The sequence below is a fragment of the Molossus molossus genome, unplaced genomic scaffold, assembly GCF_014108415.1.
Source record: "Molossus molossus isolate mMolMol1 unplaced genomic scaffold, mMolMol1.p scaffold_m16_p_12, whole genome shotgun sequence".
NCBI lineage: Eukaryota > Metazoa > Chordata > Mammalia > Chiroptera > Molossidae > Molossus > Molossus molossus.
Genome location: NW_023425347.1, coordinates 71,192,598 through 71,204,986, shown reverse-complemented (window position 1 = coordinate 71,204,986; position 12,389 = coordinate 71,192,598). Strand labels below are relative to the sequence as shown.

The 12,389-nt window shown below is 44.6% G+C and overlaps 1 protein-coding gene across 2 annotated transcripts in view; it reads left to right on the top strand.

The window, feature by feature from the left end:
• The first annotated feature begins 4,169 nt into the window (after nucleotides 1–4,169).
• The window catches only part of LOC118626433 (nuclear autoantigenic sperm protein), a 28,485-nt gene continuing 20,265 nt past the window's right edge, over nucleotides 4,170–12,389 (top strand). Inside the window, exons 1-2 of one of the 2 annotated variants that reach the window (XM_036256142.1) lie at nucleotides 4,170–4,341; nucleotides 12,064–12,114. In XM_036256142.1, coding sequence (XP_036112035.1) covers nucleotides 4,283–4,341; nucleotides 12,064–12,114 — 110 coding nt within the window. In that variant the 5' untranslated portion in view covers nucleotides 4,170–4,282. The remainder of the gene's footprint in view (nucleotides 4,342–12,063; nucleotides 12,115–12,389) is intronic. The other variant, XM_036256141.1, reaches the window with a different exon arrangement.

The following is a 12,389-nucleotide window of genomic DNA, read 5'->3' as shown; positions in this document are numbered from 1 at the left end:
GGTGGCTTACTATATGATTCCATAGCTCCTTCACACTTTCATGATCCATGTTTCCACAATTATGAGGTAGTTTGAGTATGATGTGTATTAGTTGCTGAAATCATACCACAGAATAATTTAAACAACATAAATTTATTTTCTCACAGTTCTAGAAGCTAGACGTGGAAGGTCACAGTGTTAGCTGACTTGGTTCTTTCTGAGAGACATGAGGGCCTCTCTCCTTAGCTTGTGCCCAGCCATCTTCTCCTTGTCTTTACATTGTCTTTCCTGGTATGCATCTATCTAGTAGGGATACCAGTCATTGGACTAGGGCCCGTCCTAATGACCTCATTTTAACTTAATTACCTTTTTATAAACGCTGTCTCCACATACAGTCACATTCTGAGTACTAGCATATAAATTTGAGGGAGGAGGACAATTCAGCCCATATAAGGAAGCAAAGGTTATAATATGAAATTATTCACTAATAAACACTTTATTCAGACAGAGCAGGAGGGAGAGAGAGGAAGAGAGAGAGAGAGAAACAACGACATGAAAGGGACACATCAAGTGGCTGCCACCCGCACGACCCAACCAGGGCTGGGGACAAACTGCAACTGAAGTACATGCCCTTAGCGGGAACTGAACCTGGGTGTCTCTGGACCGCAGGCTGATGCTAGCCAAACCGGCCAGGGCTTAAGTAAATATATTTTGAGTGAAAAATTTCCAGTTCTAATTGTGATTACACTATTATTGCTTTATTCATTCATTCAACAAGTTCACTTTGGACACATAGTATGAGTCAATCACTACTGTATACATTGGGGATTTAGCTGTAAACAAAACAGAAAAGGTCAAATGGAGCCTACATACTTAGACGGGGAAGAGGGTAAAAATCTAAGTAAATAACTTTAGATTTTGATAAGTATAATGGAAGAAACAAACAAAGGGAAGCTAATATTGATAGAGTGGGCAGGAAAGGCCTGATCTCAATCAAAATGAGCTTCCCTTTGTTTAAGATGAGGCCTAACAGATGAATAGGAACTAATCACTCAAAGTATTAAGAGAAGAGCTTTCTAGGCAGTGAGGCAGCAAGTGCAAAGGGCTTGGGCATTCTGAGGAACAGAAAGGAGACCAGCATGGTAAGAATATAATTAAGGAAGGGGAGTAGTATGAGATGAATTTGGAGAAGTGAATAGAACCAGATTATGTAGGACCTTGTAGGCAATGATAAGGAGCTCAAAATTTCTTCTAAGAGCAATGGAAAGCCAGTAACTTGATTTACATTAAAAAAATATTTTTCTGGAGAGGGTTAAGCAGAAACCAGAGGCTATAGTAGTATAGGCAAGATGATGGTGGCTAGGCTTGGATCAGAGTGGTAGTAGTAAAAACTGAGAGAAGTGGATGGATTTTAAACCAATATAAAAATATTTTTCATAAGACTGAGTTCCTCAAAGGCAGAGACAATGCTTTTTGTCCTTATGACCTAGTACAAAGTTTTGCACATCATAATTGCTCAGTGAATATTAGTTTTTTTAAATTAATTATTTTAGAGTGGGAGAGAGGAAAGGAGAGAGAAAGATGTAAGAGAGACACCTCAATTGGTCACCACCCCCTGTACAACCCACACCGGGGCGGGTTGGAAACTCCAACCCAGGTATGTTCCCTTGACTGGGAATCAAACCAGTGACTCTTTGGTCCATGGGCCTTTGCTCTAACTGCTAAGCTAAACTGGCCAGAACAATACTGGGTTTTTTAAAATGTTTATTGATTTTTTTTTTAGAGAGAGAGGAAGAGGAAGGGAGAGAGAGAGAAACATCTATGAGAGAACATTGATTGACTGTCTCCTGAATGCCCTCTAGTGGGGGTCTAGAGGGAAACACTGGCATGTGCCCTGACCTGGAATTAAACCCATGACCTCTTGGTGCATGACACAATGCTCAATCCACTGAGCTATACCTGCTGGCAATATTAGTTTAATGGATGTAGGGGTCACACAAGTTATTGGACTTTGTTTTTCAGGCCTTGGCCCTGGCTTCAAGGACTCCGGAGAGATTTTTCCCTCCTTCCTTCTCCCCAGCTCTGCAGTCATCATGTTATCAGACTGTGGTAGCATGAGCCAGGTACAGTGCTTACTGTTGAAGTAAGCAGTACCGCTAATTCTTACAATATCCTTCTTATTTTTAATTTTTCATTAGTGCATTTTTGTTACAGATGTTTCTCCCTTTTCCCTCATTGACACTCTTCTCCTGATCCCCCCGCTCACAATATCCTTAAGGGTTGGATACGAATATTGTTCTAATTTTACATTTAATCTTTTAACAAAGATTTTTATTTATTGATTTTTAGAGAGCGAGGATGTGAGAGAGACATCAGTTGCCTCCCGCACATCCCCAAGATGGTATCGAATTTGCTGCAATCTGGGTATGTGCCCTGATTGGGAATCAAACCCACTACCTTCTGGTGTACCGGACGACGCTCCAAACAACTGAGCCACACTGGCTAGGGCTACATTTAATCTTAAAAGATTACATGACTTGGATGAGATCACCCAGTTAACAACGGAGGAGCCCATGTCTGTTTGCCACAGGAACTGGCATTTTCTTTTCTTTTTTTTTTTTTATCCTCACCCGAGGACATTTTTCCATTCTTTGTTCAGGTAGAGTGGGAGGGAGAGAGAGGAACAGAGAAAGAGGGAGAGAGAAACATCGATGTGAAAGGGACACATCAAGTGGCTGCCACCCGCACAACCGACCAGGGCCGGGGACAAACTGCAACCGAGGTACGTGCCCTTAGCGGAACCGAACCCGGGTCTCTCAGGACCGCAGGCCCACGCTCTAACCGCTGAGCCAAACCGGCCAGGGCAGGAACTGGCATTTTCAATTCAGCTCTATACCCCCAAAGATTTCAACCTGCCTGAGCCTTGACAGACTAAAATAAGAATCCTCCCCTGGAATCTTTACCAGGGTGCCTGAACCTGGACGTAAATAAAATCGTATTTTGATCACTGTAGGCAAGGCCATGGTGGATCACAATGGATGATTCTCCAGGTGTGGGGAAGTGCAACCATTTTAGTTTGCCAGTTATCTTTCCACTGAGTTGAGAAAAATGAGGCGCACTGCTTTCCAGAACCGACTTGGCTTGCAACTTTCTGAGCAAGTCACACCCTCCCTGAACCATGGTTTCTATTTCTACCTAATGGGGTTGTATTTCTACCTAATGGGGTTGATAACACCGATCTGACTAGTAGCATTGTTAAGATTAAATAAGACCGTTAATAGTTTCAAAGTGTCTAAGCACACTACCCTCACACGTAGTAGGCAAACAAATCTTAGTAATGAGCAGACGGGGAAAAAGCTAAGAACACTAAACTAAATGTACATGGACAACAAAGCTGGGGACAGGGCAGGGAGGGAGAGGGAGGGGGGAATCAGTGGGGGAAAAAGGAGAAACATCTGTAACAAAAATAAATAAATTATATATAAATATAAATATATATATTTATATATATATAAAAGAATAAAGGAGATGAGCCCTGGGGAAAAAAAAAAAAAGAACCCTAAGATTTGGAGTCTGGGTAGGGCTTAAGGGGATGGCGTCAGCGGATTGGGCCAGCCGAAGGGGACGGGCCCAGAGGGAGGAGCCAGCCACCTCCCGCAGCAGTACTGAGCTTTGAATCAAGCGCGGTAGTTTCGGCGCTAGCCAATCCTAGAATAGCATCTCCTTCGGTCAGTTGTTGCTGAGGCTCACAGCCACGCGTCCCCCACCGAGATCAGTTCTAGCCGTTACTACTGTACCCGTGCTCAGCTTTTGCGTGTCCATCCGTTACGACTGCGGGGACGGACAGAAAGGCTCTGACACCTCCGGATTATCCGGGCCGGAAACAGACCCTCGGCTCTTCGTTCCAAACATAAAGAGCAGCAGCACCAGCTTCCCTTTCTGTGGAAGTCGCTGGCTGGCACCCAGTCAGGAGTTGTAGTACCAAGATTGCAGTTCTTACGCGACTTGCTGGAAGTTGCTTTTGGGGGGAGGGCAAGCCAGGGAGGAAAGGTACCCGGAGAGCCAGAAGCGAGGTTGGGGGGTGTCCTTGGGTTAGACTGGGCTGAACGCTGGCCCTTTAAACTAGAGGGGGAGGATCCGGAAGTGGATGGGCGGGGCAAAAGGCCCCGATATATAAGAGGGCCCAGCCGCGCGGGGTCTCCAATCTGCCATTTTCTGTCCCCGTGTAAGTCTCAGGCGTCCCAAATTCCCTGTTTTCTCACAGGCTGCATTCTGTCTGCTGAACCACCACCTCAGGGAAACGATGGACGCAGAGTCCACAGCCACTGCCGCCATCGCTGCGGAGCTGGTTTCTGCCGACAAGTAAGCGAAACCACGGAGAGCTTAAGGCACTGGCCAGTCCGCGGGGAGGGGGTGGCAGACTGGGGCTCCCCTGGAGGGGATACTGGTGGGTTGGAGGGCTTGCCTCCCAATGAACAACCGTTAGTGTTCCGGGAGGCCTGCACACTGGAGAAGCCCACCTCTTGCAGAGAGCCTCGCGCCTTAGCAGTTACGCCGGTTGGCTGGCGCCCCCTGCCCCGCTTTTCGCGGCCGCCATCTTGCCGGGGGCAGCAGCGGCTGTCTGCATCGCCAGCCCCTCTTCTTCCTCCCCCGGCCCAGGGCTATCGGCGGGGAGGCGGGGCCCTAGCGCGCCTGTGTGCCTTCACGTCGCTACTGCTTGCTGTCCCCGCGCGCCTCTAGTAGGATCCCTAAACAACCCGAGAAAAGAACCAATAGAGATTTGGCGCCAAAAAAAAAAAAAGAAAAGCCCTGCAGGAGAGGCTGGACCGGAGGGGCCGGGGTGGGCGGGGCCTCTGGGGGGCGGGATCTTGGCGCTGGTGTTCGCTAGCCTCCACCAGCTTTGGACCAGGGGGCGGAACCGTGAGGAGGCGGGAAAACTTCCATTGTTTGGGGCTGTGCAGCCAGAGCCTAGGACTTCCGCAGTGGGGCGCGGTGAAGCTTGTTACCCCCTGTCTCATCGCTCACTGCCTGCCTTCCTACCTTCAGTTAGCCGGTTCCACCTCTGGTAGAGAGCATCGTGGTTCTTTGGACTGTGGGAGTGTTAGCGAAAGACTTTGCTTCTTGGGCTTCATCGGGATGGGAAACATCTTCGCCTAGTGCTGCCTGGAGCTTTCCTCACTGGCAGAGGTGTTTGGTTGCTAGGTGAATGAGCACTAGTATGGGCAAAGTGTAGTAGAATGGAGGGAATGATAGACGGTACAGTTGCTTCGAAAGCGGCACAGTGCCTCTCATATGTGAGGTATTTCTTGAATAGTGAAAGGAATACCCCAAGAACACAAGTGCTGTAGTAGGTCCAACTTTCCAATCTTGCCTCCTTTTTCCAGGGACCTTGTTATTTTTTTCTTTGTGTACTTTATTTTTGTTACTCGTCACTCCAGGATATTTTTCGGAGAGTGGAAGGGAGGGGGAGAGAGAGACATTGGTTGGTTGCCTCCCGCACTACCCCGACATGGCGGGGAACAAACCTGGAACCCAGGTACTGCCTTTTTTAAAAAAATAAGTTTTTATTGATTTTTTTTTTGTAATCCTCACCGGAGAATATTTTTCCATTTATCTTCAGATAGAGTGGAGGAGAGAGAAAGAGAGAAACACATCGACTGACCAGCACCACCTCGAGCAGGCCCAGGGACCCAACCGCAACTGAGGTCCCTGCCTTTGACCTGAATCAAACCGGCGACCCTTGGGTCCTGGGGCAGACGCTTTAACCACTGAGCAAACCCGGCTGGGGCTTTTTCTGTACTTTAAAAGTTAGCTTTGTTCACTATACAGGGAAAGGTTGCTGTGAGGTTTTTATGATTGATCTATAGCTTTACACTTAGATTGTGTTAGCACATTTACAGTTACCAGAGGTTTACTTATCTCTACTTATGCTACTTAACACTTTTTGGGCCTTTTTCCAATGTTTATATTTGAGTCACATGAGTATACCATGAAGTAGTTCTCTTCTGTAAATGAGAAAAGTCAAGATTAGAATACAGAAATTAATACCAAATTAATAAGTGGTAGTGTCTGTGTTAGACTCCAGTAGTTCAAGTTTTTAATTCGTCATTCATTACCCACCCAACTACTTACCTGAGAGGAAATTGCTTGAAAACGTAATCAGCTAGTCTGAGAGAACAATAAAGGCAACATTCCTCAGTTAAGTGTTGGTTGGGGCTATTCAGATGTAAAGTCCCTAAAGTGTTTAAGGGAGGGTAAAGAAAATGCCTTTTTTTTTTTTAAAGACTGTATTGCCCTGGCTGGTTTTGCTTAGTGGTTAGAGCTTGGGACCACTGACTGAAGTGTTGTGGGTTCCATTCCAGTCAAGAGCAGGTTACCTTGGTTGCAGGTTCCATCCCTGGCCCTGGTCAGGGTCATGCTGGAAGCAACCCAACAATGAGTCTTTCACATTGATGTTTCTCTTTATCTGTCTCCCTCCCTCCTTTTTACTCTATCTAAATATCAATGGAGAAATGTCCTATGGTCAGGATTTTTTTTTAAGTATATTCATTTTTAGAGAGAAATATCAATCAAACCCACAACTTGAGTATGTGCCCTTGACTGGGGATCAAACTGCTGGCAACCTGCTGGTGCACAGGATGCTCAACTAACTGAGCCACACCAGCCAGGGTGAAAATGCCCTTTGAATTTAGACTTTAATAAAAATGCACATTGCTCTGGATGATTTGACTTGGTGGTTAGAGCTTCGCCCTGTGGACCGCATAGGGTCTCAGGTTTGATTCCTGGTCAAAGGCATGTACCTAGGTTGCAGGTTTGATCCCTGCTCCTGGTCTGGGTTGTACAGGAGGCAGCCAATTGATTTGTCTAACATCCATGTTTCTTGTTCTCCCTCCTTTTCTCCCTCCCATCCACTCTCTAAAAAGTCAATAGAAAAATATCCTCCAGTGAGGATTAACAAAAAATGATAATTTTTAAAATGCACATTATAATTCCAGCCATTGAAAGAATAAAAACATGTATAACTTCCAAACCAGTAGAGAGAAAAGTGGAATGAGAAAAACCTCAATTCAGTGTAGGTTTTTTTTGTCAATCCTCAGCGAGGATATTTGTCAATTGATTTTTTTTTTTTTAGATAGAATGGAAGGTAGGGAGAGAGAGAGAGAGAAACAATGATTGGTTGCCTCCTGAACAATCTTGGGTGAATGGTCTTGGTCCGGGATCGAACCTGCAACCCAGGTACGTCCCCTTGACTGGAAATCTAACCTGAGACTTTTGGGTCCACAGGCCAAAGCTCTAACAACTGAGCCAAACCTGCCAGGGCTTTTTTCTTTCTTTTTTTGATACCAGATTAATTGCTTAAGTAATGGTGGTGGACCAGTTTTGTTATCTGTAAAAAGCTTCAATTTAGATTTTAATAATAATTGTCTAAATGTGAAATCAGTCCTCATTATAGCTATCTTTTTAAAATTTATCCTCATCTGAGGACATTTTTCCATGTTTTGTTCAGATAGAATGGGAGGGGGAGAGAGAGAAACATGGATGTGAACAGGACACATTGAGTGTTGCCACCTGCACGACCCAGCCAGGGCTGGGGACAAACTGCATCCGAGGCACATGCCCTTAGCGGGAACTGAACCCAGATCTCTCTGGACAGATCTCTCTGGACCGCGGGCTGACGCTCCAACTGCTGAACCAAACCGGCCAGGGCTAATTATAGCTATCTTTTTAACTAACTTTTCCTCTTTTTTTTTTTTATTAATTCTCACCCAAGGATATTTTTTCCATTGATTGTTAGAGTGGAAGAGACACTGTTGCCTCCTGCACTGGCAGGGGGTTGAACCTGCAACCTTGGTTGCAGGCCCATGCTCTTAACTACTGAACTACATCTGCCAGGGCTTTCATTTTTTTATTTTATTTTTTGCACTTATCCTCAAATAGAGCAGGAGGGTGGGGGGGAGTAGAAACATCAATGTGAGAGAGACACATCGACTGGCTGCCACCCATATGACCCCAACCGGGGCCCTGGACAAACTGTAACTGAGGTATGTGCCCTTATCAGGAAGGAATCCAGGACTCTCTGGTCTGCGGGCCGACACTAACCACTGAGCAAAACTGGCCAGGGCTGCCAGGGCTTTTAAACTAGGGTTTTGTGTTTTTAACCCTCACACAAGGACATTTTTACACTTATCTTCAGATACAGTGGGAGGGAGAGAAGGAGTAAGAGAGAGAAACATTGATGTGAGAGAGACACACGGACCGGTTGCCACCCACACGACTCCAGTTGGGGCTGGGGACAAACTGCAACTGAGGTACGTGCCCTTAGTGGGAACCGAACCTGAGACTCTGGTCCCTGGGCCAATGGACTAACCACTGAGAAACCGGCCAGGGCTGTGTTGTTGGTTTTTGTTTTTTTTTGTTTTTGGTATGTGCCCCTAGCGGGAATCAAACCCGAGACTCTTTGGTCCGCGGGCTGACGCTCCAACCACTGAGCCAGACCGGCCAGGGCTGTTACTGGTTTTTAACTCGTTTTATTTATGTTAGAAAATATAAAGAATATAGTAGTTTGGCCCTGGCCGGTTTGGCTCAGCGGTTAGAGTGTTCGCCTGCGGTCCAGAGAGACCCGGGTTCAGTTCCCGCTAAGGGCACGTACCTCGGTTGCAGTTTGTCCCCGGCCCTGGTTGGGTCCTGCGGGTGGCAACCACTGTATGTGTCCCTTTCACATCGATGTTTTGCTCGCTCTCTCTCCCACTCTGTCTGAACAAAAAATGGAAAAATGTCCTTGAGTGAGGATAAAATATATATATATATATATATATATATATATATAAAATAGCTTGTGTTGTAAAGGTGAGAAGGAATGAGAAACTTCAGAAAGAGGAAATCTTATGTGATGCATTGAATTTTGGCTTCGCTGTCATAATTTCTGAGCTGCTTATCTGCTAAATTAGAAAATGTCAAAACAAAAATACGAGGTTTAGCTCAATAATGCAGTTGCAGCATCACCCTGGCTGGTGTGCCTCACAGTGGTTAGAGCATCAGCCTGCGCACCCGGAAGGGTCTCAGGTTTAATTCCTGATAAAGGGCGTGTACCTGGGTTTCAAGTTCCCATCAGGGTACTTGTGGGAGGCAACCAATCTGATGTTCCTCCCCTCCCTCCCTTACTCCCTTCTACTCTCTAAAAATCACTTGGAAAAATATCCTTGGATGAGGATTAACACAAAAGTAAAGTTCCAGCATTTCATGCAAAGTGGCAATGCCACTTGCACTAATCCTATCATAGTGATTCAGAATTGGTAGTTTATTTATTTTTTATTTTGTTTTATTTATTTGTTATATTTTTTTATCCTCACCCGAGGACCTTTTTCCATTTCTTGTTCAGATAGAGTGCGGCGGGGAGGGAGGGAGAGAAACATCAACGTGAAAGGGACACATCGAGTGGCTGCCACCCACACAACCCAACCAGGGCCAGGGACAAACTGCAACCAAGGTACATGCTCCTAGCAGAAACTGAACCCGGAACTCTGGTCCGCGGGCCAACGCTCTAACCAGTGAGCAAAACTGGCCAGCGTGGGTTTCTGAGTTTTAAAAGGATTTCTTCAGTTGAGTTCCAAAGGATTTCTCCTATAATTTCCTCTAGTTCTCTTCTGGATTTATATATTACATAATGATTTTTCAAGAGAAGCAGTAATCCAGATTTCTGTGATAGCTTCATAGTTTAAAATGTAGAGCTATTATGATGAACAAAAAATAACTATGGATAACATGTCTAAGACCCAGATAGGAAATAAACATCAGTTTATAATATTTCTTCTAGCCCTGGCTGGTTTTGCTCAGTGGTTAGAGAGTCTGCCCGCGGACCAAAGAGTCTCGGGTTTAATTCTGGTCCAGGGTACCTAGGTTGCAGTTCAGTCCTGGTTGGGTGGTGCTGGAGGCAACCAATCGATGTGTCTCGTCGATCTTTCTCTGCTTCCCGCTCTATCTAAAGATAAATGGAAAAATGTCCTTGGGTGTGGATTAAATACATAAATAATGATATTTATTAGGACTTTTAAAAAATGAGTGCTCTGTGAAACTTTACTTCTTCCTTTAAAAAAAACAACCTTACCCTGGCCCATTTGGCTCTGCGGTTAGAGTGTTGGCCTGTGGCTTGAATAGTCAAGGGTTAGATTCTCAGTCAAGGGCACCTGTATGGATTGCAGGTTGGATCCCAACCCAGGTCCTGTGGGAGGCAGCCAGTGGATGTCTCTCACATCAGTGTCTCTCTCCCTCTTCCTCCCACTACCTAAAAATCAATACAAAAATATCCTTGAGTGATGATTAACAAAACCGACAAACCTTATTTTTAGTGAGCACTTTTGCAGAATGAGGTTTATCATGAATATATATGTATTGCATTATAACAAATACTGCATTGTTTTTCATCTGATCGTAACTAAAAGCTAGCATGTGACTGTCTTATTCATAGTATACTTTATACATAGCAAATAAACATTTAACCAGATATTTGAATGAGTAGGATTAAATTTGGTAATGTGGGTAATTATTAAGATTTTACTATCATGTTGGGCTTAAATTTAGAGAGGCAGGGAGAGAAAGAGAAGCATCAATTTGTTTTACTTATTTGTACATTCATTGGTTGATTTTTTGTTTTTTAAGATTTTATTTTTAGGAAGTCCAATTGATCAATTTTTTGTTTATTTTAAGTATATGTTTTTTATTGATTTTTGAGAGGAAGGGGAGGGGGAGAAAGAGAAATGTCTATTGTCTGCCTCCCACTCGTCCCCCTGGGGATTGAGCCCACATTTCGGACAGGTGCTCTGACCTGGAATTGAACCGGTGACCTCTCAATGCACAAGAACAGTGCCTAACCTACAGAGCCACACCAGCCACAGCTGCTAGGGCTGTTGTTATTATTATCGTCATCGTCATTATTAGTTATTAATCCATTATCATCATTATTAGTTGTTAATACTCACCCAAGGATATATTTTCCATTGATTTTTAGATAGTGTAGAGGGAGAGGGGGGTGAGAGATAGACACTGATGTGAGAGAACACAATTGGTTGCCTCCCACACCACCCTGATATGGGCCAGGGATTAAACCTGAGATCTTTTAGTCTGGCTAACACTAACATAACTGCTGAGCCAAACCTGCCAGGAAATTTTTATTACTATTTAAAAGAATTATTTTTTCCCTTTATTGATTTTTAGAGAGAAAGTGAGAAGGAAAGAGAGATAGAAACATTGATGAGAGAGAACATAGATTGGCTGCCTTCTGCATGCCCCCCCAGTGGGGACCTGGCCCACAACCTGGGCATGTGTCCCGGCCAGAGTCGAACTGGCTACCTCTTGGTGCATGGTCTATGCTCAACCACTGAGCAACACCACCTGGACTGTATTATTGTTGTTGTTGTTATTGTTTTTATCCTCACCTGAGGACATGTTTTTCCCTTTTTTGTTCAGATAGAGGGGGAGGCGGGCAGAGAGAGAGAGAAACATCAAGGTGAAAAGGACACATCAAGTGGCCGCCATCCACACGACCAACCAGGGCTGGGGACAAACTGCAACTGAGATACATGACCTTAGCGGAAACTGAACCCAGGTCTCTGGACGGTAGGCCGAAGCTCTAACCGCTGAGCCAAACCGGCCAGGCCAGGGCTGTATTATTATTTTTAAAGCTGAGACTTTTTACTTATTTTTTTAAAGAATAGTTTACTGATTTTTAGAGAGAGTGGAAGGGGGAGAGAGAAACAGATGTGAGGGCGAAACACCAACCTGCAGCCTCCTGCACACTCCCTCCCCACCAGGGATAGAGTGGATAGAGCCCACAACCTGGGCATGTGCTTTTGAAATTGAGCTGGAATCCTCCTGATGCACAAGACAGTACCCAGCCAACTGAGCCACACTGGCCAGGGTGATTGGTTGATTCTTCTGTGTACCCTGACCAGGCATCAAACCCATAACCTTGGTGTATTGGGACGACACTACCATCAGAGCCTGTATATTTCTTAATGTGTTTAATTTCCAGGCTTACAATAACCTCCATTGTTACATTTCTTACCCCCGTTTTTTTTTTCATTACAGAATTGAAGAAGATTCTCCTGCTCCTTCTACCTCTGCAGATAAAGTGGAGAGGTAAGATTATTTACATGATATTATTAGATTTATATCTAATTAGATTTAGATTTGTTATCATTATTATTTTGTTTTGCAAGTTACACATACTTTATTTACTTGATTGAAAGCCTTCCTGTGGTATATATGTTTTACATAGTTGATCTCTACTTTGTTCACACTTAACATCAGTGAGTGCATTTGGGTTTCTATGCTCAAGGCTCTGCTTAGCTGCTGCTGTTGCTGTTGGTTTTTCTTTCAGGATCAAGGTGGGTACTTCAATATAAAATCTTATT